The sequence below is a fragment of the Homarus americanus genome, unplaced genomic scaffold, assembly GCF_018991925.1.
Source record: "Homarus americanus isolate GMGI-L3 unplaced genomic scaffold, GMGI_Hamer_2.0 scaffold32583, whole genome shotgun sequence".
In the NCBI taxonomy this organism is placed as follows: domain Eukaryota; kingdom Metazoa; phylum Arthropoda; class Malacostraca; order Decapoda; family Nephropidae; genus Homarus; species Homarus americanus.
The window spans coordinates 13,751,624-13,765,631 of NW_024713129.1; the positions used below are offsets into that span (position 1 = coordinate 13,751,624).

The following is a 14,008-nucleotide window of genomic DNA, read 5'->3' on the forward strand; positions in this document are numbered from 1 at the left end:
TGAACTAACACACTATGACAACAACAATAACACACACACACACACACACACACACACACCTTTAAGCGGGGCGAAAGTGTCACGTCTCCCTCAGGACAAGAAGACAACAATACATCGACTGAAAGCAGCCCGTATCATCATTGGGTATGACTTTGCTTGGGAGATTGGTATCCCCGCATCCCCTGAGCAACGCTCTTGTGCATTATGCAGAAGACCCGAGAGCAGCATCCTTATCCACTACCTCCTAAGATGTCCCCACACACAACGCTTCCGTGACGCCTGCTGGACCACCACTCCACGACCCCCTGACGGAGACACGATGATCCTCCCCATACTGGCCAGATATTATGTTAATAATATTGATTATGTGTTAAAGGAATATCCTTCCTTCCTTAGGTTTTAGTAAGCCCCTTTATAATATTTATACTGCATATACTTGTCACATTTGCCAGATGCTTCTGGTGTCATTGTACAGGGGTACCTAGTGACAGCACTAGGATCCCGCTTCCTCTATCAAGGAATAAACAATTGAAATTGAATTGACTGAAAGCATAAACAAACATCACCCTAGCAACGAAACTCCTCCCACTTATGGCGTCCTTAGCAACTGTATCATTTTAATGAAGTTGATTGGTTGCTGGTTGCTAAATGTTTCATGACGTCATATATGGGTTATATACTGTTTGTTTTTAATTTTAATGTATACTGTATTTTTCTAGTGAAGTTAAATGACAGATAAATGATGAATAATTGTAGAAATGAAGAGAAATAATAAAGATTAGATGAAATAGAGGTGTAGTGAATAAGCGAGTGGTTAAGTGAGTCAGTGAATGAGATATTAAGTGAATGAATAAGTGGGTGATTGAAAGATTGAGTGAGTGAATGAGATGATGTATGAGTGAGTGAATAAGCGAAAGAATCACTGACAAAGAGAGTGACTGACTGAGGGAGTGAATAAATGAGTTTGGTAAGTTGAAAAATGAAGAAAAAAAAAGAATAAAATAAATGAAAGAAAGACTGAAGGAAACAACAACTCAATCGTGATAGAAAAGTCTCCTTTAGCCATCTTGCAGGTGAAAGAAAATGGGGTCAGGAGTAATAAACAAGGGAATTATGTGGCAGGTAGGGTCAGGGGGACAACCATCTTGATGAGGGGGCGGTCGAGAGGCGAGGAGGACTGGGGGCAGGGGTAATGGGAGGAGAAAGCTGATAGAAAGGTCTGGTTGGGTGAAGGGGGCTGGTTTGGGCGTGAAGGAGAGGAGGAGGAGGCTGGGGAAAAGGGAGGGCTGATAAAAGGGGCGGTTGGGTGAAGGGGCTGGTTTGGGTGTGGAGGAGGAGGTGGGTGATTGTGTTGGTTGCGAGGGGGCAGAAGATGGATGAAAGTAGATAAATAGAAATACAAAATGGGAAGAGAGGAAGGGAGGGAGGAGGGATTGACAGGAAGGGCAAGCAAGCACATGGTAAGGAAGACAGGTCAGACTAGCAAGTAGGGAGGAAGGGAGGACAGCCAAGCAAGCAAGCAAGCAGGGAGGGAGGGAGAGAGGGAAGCGCCTCATGCCTGGTGTTCAGTGGGTGGCACTAACACCCTCTGACACCCTTCCCGCACCTGCACCGCCGCCCCTCCCGCTGCCTCCCTGCCGCCCCTCACGCTGCCTCACTGTCGCCCCTCACGCTGCCTCAACTGCCGCCCCTCACGCTGCCTCACTGTCGCCCCTCACGCTGCCTCAACTGCCGCCCCTCACGCTGCCTCACTGCCGCCCCTCACGCTGCCTCACTGTCGCCCCTCGCTGCCTCTGCTGTCGCCCCTCACGCTGCCTCCAACTGCCGCCCCTCACGCTGCCTCAACTGCCGCCCCTCCCCACGCTGCCTCCCTGCCGCCCCTCACGCTGCCTCCCTTCTGCCTCAACTGCCGCCCCTCACGCTGCCTCAACTGCCGCCCCTCACGCTGTCTCACTGTCGTGCCGCCCCTCCCACGCGCCTGCCTCCCTGCCTGCCCCTCACGCTGCCTCCTGCCGCCCCTCACTGCCCGCCCCCCTCACGCTGCCTCCCTGCCGCCTCCCGCTGCCTCACTGCCGCCCCTCCCGCTGCCTCCTGCCGCCCCCTCACGCTACCTCAACTGCCGCCCCCCTCACGCTGTCTCACTGTCGCCCCTCACGCTGCCTCAACTGCCGCCCCTCCACGCTGCCTCCCCTGCCCCCTCACGCTGCCTCCTGCCGCCCTCTGCCCTGCCGCCCCTCCCGCTGCCTCCCTGCCGCCCCCTCACGCTGCCTCCCTGCCGCCCCTCACGCTGCCTCCTGCTGCCGCTTCTCCACGCTGCCTCAACTGCCGCCCCTCACGCTGCCTCCCTGCCGCCCCTCACGCTCCCTCGACTGCCGCCCCTCACGCTGCCTCACTGTTGCCCCTCACGCTGCCTCACCACCAACACCCTCTTCACCTCTGCTGCCTCTCCTCCACGCCAGTTCCTTCACTCAACCTCCACGCTGACTCCAGAGTGGCAGGTTGGTGATGGTGGTAATGTTGGTAGATAGTGATGGTGGTAGATAATAGTGGTTAGTTGTGATGGTAATAGTGGTGGTAGTAGTCGTGAGAGTGATATATGGTGTGGGTGGTGACAGTGGTAGGTAGTGGTGATAGTGGTAATTGTAGTGGTGGTAGTGGTGCTGATGATGGCCAGGTGATGGTGGTAGTTGATGGTGGTAGGTGGGGTGGTGGGTGGTTGGTGGGTGGGTGGGTGACGGTGGTAGGTGGTGGGTTAAGGGTGATGGTGGTGGGTGAGCATGGAACCTCAGTCTGGTTAGAACGAGCGTTGGCTGCGGCAGTCAGCGGCAATCTGCGGCCCCCCTCGTGGTTCACTGTGGACACTAGTAAAACTTGCCGCAACGGCACACTACTGTACACTTCGTCAGGAGGTGCAGCCCCCCCGCAGGTTAGTTAATGAGTCACGTGACGCTCACCAGGTTAAGACGACACACCTGTAAAGTACCGGTGCTGGGGCCAAGGGTCGTGGGGTGTCACATAAGGTACATATTATAACACATATTAGGTACATATTGTCTACTGCACATTAGCTACGTTTTTAAGACACAATAATCACATATTTAAGTGACATTGGCTACATATCTACCACACATTAGATACATGTTTACTGCACCTTTTGTACCTAATATGTGGTCCACATATACATACATGTATACCACAAAGCAGGTACACATCAATACACATTTTGTAAGTATATGATTCTGTTTTGTGTATATAAATGTGTATAAACTTAGTGCACATTTGAACAATACAGCGGCATTGTTGCATTCTTATTGGCCGATATGACATGATGTCACTGTATCTCGTCAGTAACGTTGTACTTTGATTGGTCGATAGGACATGACGTCATTGTTTCACGCTGGTAATGTTGAACTTTGACTGGCTGTTATGGCATGACGTCATTGGTTAAATTCTCTTATTGATATTCAAATAATTTATAATATGGATCAGACAAAACATGTTTCAGTAACGACGTCACAGCCAAACACTTTTTAATATTATTTTGACGCTGTAAAAAGACGTCATATGAATAAACCAATCAGGACGCTTATTTGTAATGAATCTATGGCATAATACCCAATCATTATTCAGAATAATATAGCCACAACAATTCTTATTATATCTCACGTTAAAACTATCTGGTATCATGAACTGTTAGGCACACACACACACACACACACACACACACACACACGACCCTTTGTTCTATATCCATCATGGTTATATCGCCTTTAATTTATATTATATGCCATTGTTATGTGGTATATAAATTAATTTATATATACCTGTATATTCTGCAAGGTAATAATTTACGACCAACTGTGAGGGGCATTTGGACTCGTGTGTGTGTGTGTGTGTGTGTGAAAGTCAACTGGTCCGCTTCTCAGATTTTGTTTCTAAGAGTAAATATGTGAGCCGTCCTCCTCCTCCTCCTCCTCCTGTTCTTCCTCCTGTTCTTCCTCCTCTTCCTCCTCCTCCTCCTCCTCCTCCTCCTCTTCGTCCTCCGTGCGTGGTTCACTATCTGCGTCTCCGTCGAAGTCTCCTGCAGGTTACCAATGAGGAACGAGAGCTCTTTCCTCTTTGTACCCACGTGATGCATGTACTCGTGTACCTTAAGTGTCCCCTGTGTACACCTCGATTTACGTACACAGGTAATATATGTACTCTTGTGTACGTAACTTTGCTCCTGGGTTTATGTAATCAGGTGTCCCCGTGCACATGTATATTATTTACCCACATGTCTTAAATACCCAGCAGCCACCTTACAGTCGCCTAACGAATAGTAAGAGTAACGCCGGCGGGCAACTGAAAAGGTATAAGGATAGACTTAAGACAAACCTGAAAAGTGCCAAATAGACCCCCTCACCCTGGGAGACGATCACTCCACACTGTAACGCTTGGAGGAGCATCACACAAGAAGGTGTCCATACTTTCGAGTTAGCCCGACTGCAAACCGAGGCAGACAAGCGCCAACACCAGAAAGACGCTGCCACCGCCCCTCCCGCAGTACATGGAGCCCTCCACATGTGTAACGAATGTGGACGACTCTGCGGGTCCCGTATCGGGCTCTTTAGTCACCTCAAAACTCACCAACGTAGATGACATCCCTAATAACCCATATCATTTTATCATAGCTGGATGATCGTCATACTCGATTCTGAGTGACAGCAAAGGAGTAGTAGTGTGTGGTGTAGGTGCAGCACACGTGGGAGGGGGACCACCAGGTGGCAGCAGTGAGGTGCCTTGTGCGCGCATTCACTTGGAATAATTGGGATGGAATGCAGTCATTTTGTGGGAGGTGTTTTGTTCCCGCTGCAAAATGGACGCTTAGATATTTAACATAATATTTTATTATTCCCCTGATGAATATAACGTTTGTATATGTGTATTTTTTGTTTGTTTGAGATTAGTTTAATGCGTTCAGGAAGGTACTAGATGATTTTAATTACAACTTCAGCTTCACACTAGACACGTTAAGTAAATAAAATCAATACCCGGAAGACGCCATCACCACCACAAGTTCAACAATATACTACACTATATCTTTGTCAAATAAAACTAAACAAACCATCACTTTATTGGAGCTTTGGTTGAGTGACCCAGGAAACACGTCCCCCGCCCTCAGTGGTCGTCACGCACAGCTGGGGAGACAAGTTCCTCCTTTACCATGAAAAGATGAGAACTGAACCTAGGCCACGGTGACTGTCTCTGGTGTACAGGTTCACCCACACTCGTCTCTGGTCATCTGTAACACACTTGAGGAAATTTGAATGGTATTATTGTTCGCTCTAAGTGTGTATGGGAGAGTATATGCTGGGTTTTATTCCCCCCACACACTCACTCCTCCCCCCCACACACTCACTCCTCCCCACACACTCACTCACTCCTCCCCCCACACACACTCCTCCTCCCCCACACACTCACTCCTCCCCCACACTACACACCCCACCTCCTCTTCCCCACACAAACACCTTCCCCCCCGCCAGCATACACACTCCTCCTCCCCCACCTATTCCTCCTTCCCCAGCCCACTCCTCCCCACACACACTCATACCTTCTCACCCCCCTCCCCACACACACACCATTACTCAGGAGCTGTGTTGTGTTGTGTTGTTAAAAGACCAAATGTTATTGTTGACAGGTACTTCTCTCACACTGCTGGATGACAACACACTGTTATTCCTGTTATTAAAAGACGATGTAATACTCTTTAATGTAATAATAGATTACTTAAATGTACTAATGACTTTATAGTCTTAATACTTAACTTTAGGTATACCTTAAATTTAATGGTAACCTAAATTACGAACCTAAAATGTATTTCATAATTAAAGTGTTAAAATAAATGTAATTAATGACCAGAAATGTAATGACTGTCTTAAAGGTAATATTGTTGATATGTAAAGGTAATTATATCATTAATGTGATGAGTGTAATCAACTGTGTATCATCCTAACCTAACCTAACCCAATCCACCTTGACTAATATTACTTTAAACTGTTTATATAAAGATTTATTACCTTTAGGGCTGATAATAAATTTATTCTAATATTTTCTTTTTCTCTCGGCAGGTGAGTGAGTGTCGTCTGTGTCTGTCTGTCGCCCAGGTGTACAGACTAACTGACGGTGATTAACAAGGAACAAGACTTTTGGACGTGAGTTTGTATGACTGTCTGAAATAGTCACTTGCTCTCAGTCACAAGGGAGGTTAAGGGAAGCTTCGTCATATCCTAAGAATCAAGAAGTTACTTAGGTCCTGTGTATAATCTCAAGTTACCATGACTGTAGGAATGTTTTGATCACGTTATGTCTAAACCTGGTGGATTTTTTTTTGACGTATGGTTGATGTCTGAACGTTCTCTTACCCAGTGATGCTATTTTGTTTTGAGTTTAGCCAATGGAATTTCTTCACTGTGTATAAGAGGAATTTTAAATACCTCGGGATTTCTGGGCACGACACAAACTTGACGTCTGGAATCCAATGCGTGACTTAGAGCTCGTCTTGTGTGTGTGTGTGTGTGTGTGTAGCACTTGTCATTAACCTCTGGCGGGATATATTTAAAGCGTCAACCCCTTCTCCCCCTCCTCGTCCCTGCCTCCACCAGCGTCACCCACTAGAGACAGAGGACCATACCGAGAGAGCGAGTGTTCCCTGTGGCTGGTGGACGCCTTCCTCAGACCCCAGGTGATGATGGATGGCTCAGGTGGTGGAAGTAAGCACTGTTGGTTGGCTGGCTGGCGGCCCTAGCCCCAGCCTAGCCTAACCTAGCCTCGCCTCGCTCACCCGCCCTATTCAAATGTCGGCCCATTGTGCTATTGTCACCCTTATACATTGTCACCCTCACCCCTCCCCTCCTCCCTCATCACCCTCTCCCCCTTCCCCCCAGAGAGCCCTCACCCATGTTTGGTTCAAATATGTTAATGGGAGGAGTAGTGTGTGTGTGTGTGTGTGTGTGTGTGTGTGTGTGTGTGTGTGTGTATTGGTCATGTGCGGTGGGATAAGGGGGGGAGATGGATAGGGCAGTCAAACATGTCACAAGGTTAGGTCATCGTCACACACACACACACACACACACACACACACACACACACACACACACACACACACACACACACACACACACCACACACACCTGACTGTAACTCCACCTCAATATAAAATCTACAAGACGCCATGTTTGTGAAGAACTCCACCCTTGACCCAGGCTGTCACCCCTCCTCTCTCCCCACACCAGTCCTCCCTGCCCCTCCTCCCCACCTCCACATGCTCTCCACAAGTTCTATGTCCCATGTATACCTTGACCGCCTCCCCCACCCTCCCTCCCCCCCCCCACCCCACCCTCCTCTCCCACACCCCTTCCCCCCCCTCCCACACCCCTCACCCCTAGCATCAACAAACCCAACAAAAACCTGGAGTTAAGTTGGCATTGCTCCATCATTCGTTCCGAGGTTGTGTGCGCTCCTGAATTAGCACCTATTCTTCGACGGCTTTTCAGGTGTTCAGGGAGCCAACCAGTCTCTCTCCCTCTTCTCCCTCCCACTCCCTAGAAACTTAGTTCAATCATGTATTCCTATTTTATACCAAGCTGTCGGTTCAGGATTTCACAACAGTAGGCAGTGTCTCTTAAATGTTTAGCTGATAGTCCTCTGTAAACAAGTCTGGTCTGTTATCATGAGGAATTGAAGTTGGTTTTGGGTAGACAATGTTTGTTTGGTCCAGGACGATCCATTGATGACTTGTCTACAGGTAAGCACTTCCCTCATCACCCCTTTCAGTTTACCTCGTCAAAATAATATCTAATTCCAGAGGTCTTATTAGTAATCAAAATCACAATAGACTACGGATCATGATTCGATTTTTATCATTTTTTTTTACCATTAAAGAAACAGGTTGATGAGGAGAGGAAGACCACATAAATTCTATCTCACTTTCCTTACCTTCATTATTCCGTCATACATCGTTGTTTATATACTGTACCTATACCAATACTTCCCCTTCCTCATCTTATCACATCTCTCCTCACCCCACTCCTCCCCTCCTATCTCCTCTCCACTCCCCCTCTCACCCCTCCACTCCGTACCCTTCCTTTCTCCACCCCCCTCTCTTCACCCCTTCCCTCCCCCACCCCTCACTTTCCATACTCACCCCTCCCCTTCTCTCCACTTCTTCTCCTCCCCCCTCCCTTCCTCACCCCTTCCTTCTCTAGCTCTTCTCAATCGTCTCCATTATTCTTCTTTCCTATTACAACGGTGTTAAGATGTCCTCTGAGTGTAAGACAAGAACTCTAGGAAGGGTCACTGCGTCGTTGCTGTCATTTACACTCAAACAGACTGTCATTTATTCCTTGATAGTGAAATCTTTTTTACTTCTTCACACACAACATTACCTGACAGTCTTACACCATGTACCAGTTTCCTCCTTCAGCCAACCAAACCAATTCTTCCTGGCGCTGGTGTTTACGTGTGGTCAAGACGGAGAGGAGAGAGTCGAGGAACAATAGGGAAGGTGGCGGTGTGGTACTCCCTTGGGGGTAAGACGATAAACAGGAGACTTACCACCCTTTAGTCGTTGAACCTCAAGATGGCATATATCTTTTTTACCTGAGATCATTGACCCGTATGAGGGGGGTTTAAATGTTATTCTTATTATGAAGTGTTAGACGAAACCTGAGATTCAACTTTGTACTTACTTCCATGATAGAAAAACTACTAACAACAACAAACATATAATCACAGTGTTAGAGAAGAGTATTTGTTATTTTATTCGTAAGGGTTATCAACATGCTCAGGAAAGGAAGGTAGGGGTTAGGTTGGTAGGGGGAGGAGAAGGGGGTGGACTTTGGCATGTGACGTGTATGGTAATGTGTCAGTCAATTTACTTATCCTATTATATGATCGCCCCACCGGATTGTTTCTTTATACTTGAAATCAAATACTCGATATTGGTTTGTATTTTGACTCGGAAAAAAAAATAGTAGGTGTTTGGAATTTGGACTACACCCCCCCCCCCCTCCTTCCTCTCTTCTCCTTCTCCCTACTTTCTTCCCCTCCTTCCTCCCCCTCCCCCCCTCTCTCCTTCCTCAACCTAACCTAGCCGGGTAACGTTAGGGTGGTCAAATCTTCAGCTGTACCGAAAAAAAACAACACAATTTCGGAGAATGTGGGTCAAAGGTCAAGGTCACAGAGAGGTGATCACTCTTACTCACCGTCTCAGGTAGTCAGGAGGTTTGAATTAAGTGAAAGTTTGTCTGTCTGTGTTTGTTTGTTTGTTTGTTTGTTCAGATGAGTTATTGTGCATGTTGTGTTTGTTTATAAGAGAAATAACCAAAGCATTTAATTAAACCTATTTTTAATTACACACGACAGGTAAGTCAAGGTAACAGGTGTAAATGAGTGTTACACAGGTGAATGTAGGTGGTCACCTTCCTCCCGCATTATACAACGGGAAGGTCAGTCAGCTGGTCGAATCAACCCAGCCACATAGTTTATACAGGTGTGTGTGTGTGTGTGTGTGTGTGTGTGTGTGTGTGTGTGTGTGTGTCCCAGGGTAGGCTCAGGCCACACACTACCCGACATAACCCGAGACGATGTGTATCTCTGTTATTAATAAGATTACGTGAGTCTTATCTGACCCGTACACCTCCAGCCCCCAGGTAACACGACCTCCATCACCATCACTACCACCACCAACCATACTTCATCACCACTACCACCATCTCCTTCACTACAACCATCCCCTTCACTACTACCACCATCCACTTTACCACCACTACTATCTTCATCATCCCCTTCACCACCACTATCATCCTCTTCACCATCACCACTACTACCACCATCTTTCACCACCACTAACACCTCCTCATCTTCACTACTAATACATAAGTCATGATCTACCTGTCAGTTATATCAAGTTACACTCACACTTAGGCAGTAACAGACCTCCAGCCAATGTACCCCTGAAAAAAAACACAATGTCACAAGCAATGAGTTGGGTCCCAGTTCATCAAGGTTCGTATAATGAATGTCTCTCGTAACTGAAAATGTAAGATGTTCCTACTTATTGACGTAAACATCATAACATCATAATTAGGTTGAGACTCTACTATATACTGTATGTTCACTTAGCAGCAACAGTTAAGGAATAAGATTAAAGTATAGAACCTTATAAAAAATATTCTTTATATTATCTTGGTGTTAGTTGACTTGTCTTTACTTAAACTTATCGAGTTATATGGAACTCAAATAATCATACAATATTAAAAACATACATACACTGTAACCAGAAATATTGAACTTTATTATATTTCAATTTTTTTCATTTTTGTATTTTCTTTCGTTTGCTTTTTTATGATAATTCTACGAGTTATAAAAATATTCTTCTTAGATATTCGGGTTGTGATCTGTCAGCCATAACACACTGGTCTTGGCTCTCTCCCTACCAACATCATTAGTGTAACAAGAGGAGGTTTATTATGTTATACTGTAGGTGTATCAGTGTAGGTGTACTAACAGGTGTAGCAGCAGGTGTGATGGCAGTAACTGACAGTGTTTATTGTTGCAGGTGAGCGTCAGCGTGGTGGCAGGACAGCGGGTAACACGTCGTCGTCGGCGATGTGAAGATGAAGACTGCCCCCGCCCCGGCCGGGGACCCACGCCCCCCACCTACGCCGGACCCGCCCACTCACCCAGGGACGGACCCGGGGGGAGGTGCGCCGCCCCCCACTGACACCACCACTCCTGATACTACCTCCACCAGCGGTAGTGGACGGTGGGCGGCGGCGGTACTCCTTCTAACACATATTGTGGAGCTGGCCGCCATGGTCGCTGCAACCCTCGCTCATGCCCTCCCTCCTCATCTACCACCCGAGACAACCCACAGCCCGCCGGATGCCACTCATACGCCGCCCGAAGCCACCAACACGCCTCCCGAAGCTATTCTAACACCAGGCGAATCAGGCCATGCGAGCAAGGAAGGCGTGTGGGGACAGGCTGGTCTGCCCCTACAGGTGGCGATGGGTGGCGCGCCCCTGGTGGTCATCACGGCCATCTCCCTGGTGTGGGCCGTGCGTGCACAGGATTTTTCTGGCAGAACGACAGCACGAATGTTGTGCTGGCTCCTACATGTCCTTCAGGCCTCTATCCTCTGGCGCTTTCTTAAAGTGCACCTCGCTTTCGACCCCAGCGACGTGGCCGAGTTAGGGACGTTGAGATTCGTGCAGGTGCACGTGCACACGTTACCCTTTTTAGTTTTACACGTGACCATGATGGTGGGGGTTGGTGGTTGTCCTGGGGTGGTAAGCATCCTGGTTGCCGTGGTGATGATAGTGTCAGTGGTGGTAACCATTATCGTGGCCACCACAGCTAGCCACAGCTCCCGTCCTTCCTCCCTTACCCCGCCCACCATCACCCAAGTGGCACATAATCCCATCCATGGGCCGAGCACAGAACACAGTCATGACGTGGCAGTACGGGGAGTGGTGGCCGTCACCACCTCCTGTGTCATGTGGAGCAGAGCGGTGGCTGTGGCGGCGCTTTTCTGTCTCCATGTCACTTGGGCGTCTGTATTGGTCATTATTCACTGGCTGGCGGCGCTCGTCTGGCTCAGTCTGCAGCAGGAGTTAGAACCCACCACGTTGGGTCCCGTTCGTAAGTCCCTCCGCAGAGCGTTCCTCGCCTATCTTCTGCTGTGGGACTGGCATATCTTCCGTGACGATGCTTCAGCCATGACAGTGTGTGCACGTCCTCGCCTCCCTGCCGCCTACTACACCATTACTGCCATCCAGAATGTGGCTGTTATTGCCACTTGGTATACTACGGGCAGAACCGTCCTCCTTGTGGTCCGCACCGCAGTTCTGTCCTCCGTGTTGGCTGCCCAAGCTGTGGCACTGCTGCTCTTGGCACTCTCCTACCTCTACTGCTCCTCGCTCCTGCCCTCCTGGCCTCGTGACAAGGCCTCAGCTTTCGCCAGGACGGCCTCGCTAGTCATACCCGCTGCCAAGTCTGCGCTCCCACCCGCTACTGACACACAGGAAAGAAATAGCTCCTACGTCGACTTTAAGGACATCGAAGAAGGCGAGGTTCCTGAGGTTAACAAGGACAAAGGAGATGGAGAAGATGCTAACCGAGAGGTCGTCACACCCTTAAAGAATATGCCACCTATGGCCCACTCAACGCCTCGCACGCCACTGCCACTTGCCCCGCGCCTCATGGCCGCTCATCTCCCACCCACTATGTTTAGTTTTTCTCATGACATCTTGCCTCCACGGCTGGCGAAATCTGAGCATTCTTCCACTGACAACGGATCTTTTAATTCAAGGAACACTAATACGCTTCCAGCACAGTTGCCACCAGAATACGACCTGCTGCAGAGAGCCCATGGGTCGTTCTCTGACAGCTTTAGTTCACTCTCTTGTGGCACCATCAACCGAGCCACAGCGACCGTGAGGCCAATAGTCACTCATGATCCCAGAGCTCAGCGCACCCCACCATCGTCTGCAAAGCTGACGTTTGTTTCCCACTCATCTTGTAGGAATGGGTTTTGTCACTGTAAATTGTTTGATGGCATAGAAGGCCCTTGTGATGTTAATGAAGAAGATGAGGAAGAGAGAGATGAGGAAGAAAACCAGCAGAAGAAAACAATCGGTGACAAGGGTTGTAAAAAGGAAGGAAGTGATGGTGGAGCCTGCAGCGATCACCCAGCCCAGGTAATAAGTGGGCCCAGTAGTATAAGTTTGTTGCCGGGTTCGCCCGAGGTTATGCCAGCCACATGCGAGTCTGCACCTCAGGTGGCAGTGGTACGAGGTATTCAGAGGTTCAGGGTAGTGTGTGCTGCCTGCTTACATGCTCACGACCCGCTCCTCACACGCTGCCACACACACACTTCCCCACCTGAGGTGCTCTTCACGCGGTGCCATACCCATACCTCGCCACCAGAGGCTCTTCTTACCTCAGGGTGCCTTGGAGTGCCTTTCGTGCGGTGCCCCACCGCGGGTGCCACGCTTAGTCGCTCTTGCGTTGGCCTGGGTGGCGGCTCAAGCACTGACTATCCGTCCGACACAGAAGTTACTGCCACCGCTGACACTCTAAGCTCCGCATCAGCTGACTCTCATTCTACTTATACCACTTGGCCTGTAGGTCGCGGCCCTGGGATGGCGCGTCTTCTTCAGCTACATCCAGGTTCTCACGACTATGTGACGGCGTGGCTGCGACACCAGCAGGCTCGTGGGCCCCGCGTACCCCCGCCACCTCCCCCTCAGGTAGTCCACGAGTCTTCCCACTCTGCCAGTCCTGAGCCTCCTACCCGCCACCAGCGTCGCCCCCGTCACCACCTGCATCGTCCCTCACGCCACAAGGACCCTCCACCGCCACACCTGCTGCAGGACCTCGAGACCGTCGTGTGAGTGTCACCTCCACACAAGCATTGTTTTACACATGTGTGACGTGTGTGAGGCCTAAAAATGTGACATTATCATTGAGAACGTTATAAGACTCATAGGGCACTACATGAGCCAGAGCTCTGCCCTCATGTTTGGTAGTGTGACAGTATACAGTGCCTGCACACCTGCCACTAGATGGGCGTGTGGTGCCTATATGTGGCAGAGTGATACGAGTGCGTGAGGTCGGTGGTAGAGTCGTTAGAGCGGGTGTGTGTGTGGAGGTAGCGGACGCGGGGTCAGCTACGTTACAGTCTCAGGGTGCGGACGGGTGGGAGCCGGCCTGGCTCCACTGCTCATCGGGGCCCGGCCCGCGCCACCTCCACCACGCCCTCAACCAGGGCTTGCCGCCTACCACCCCTGCTGGTGAGCTGGGTGGTGGGCGGGACAGGGCGGTGCGGGCTGGGCCTCCTGTCTACTATAAGTCATGTACACACGCCCTGGCCGGTGCTTGTGCCGTGCCATTAATGACAGATGTATGTTAAGTTCTTTATAACACTTTTTATATTATATTTTAAGATAAAATACTTTTGGAA

At 49.3% G+C, this 14,008-nt stretch overlaps 1 protein-coding gene across 3 annotated transcripts in view; it reads left to right on the forward strand.

The window, feature by feature from the left end:
* The window catches only part of LOC121867723, a 117,808-nt gene extending 103,800 nt beyond the window's left edge, over nt 1–14,008 (forward strand). For 2 of the 3 annotated variants that reach the window (XM_042367771.1, XM_042367788.1), the window contains one exon: nt 10,601–14,008. In XM_042367771.1, coding sequence (XP_042223705.1) covers nt 10,659–13,439 — 2,781 coding nt within the window. In that variant the 5' untranslated portion in view covers nt 10,601–10,658 and the 3' untranslated portion in view covers nt 13,440–14,008. Of the gene's footprint in view, nt 1–6,115; nt 6,195–10,600 lie in introns of those variants that run through there. The other variant, XM_042367780.1, reaches the window with a different exon arrangement.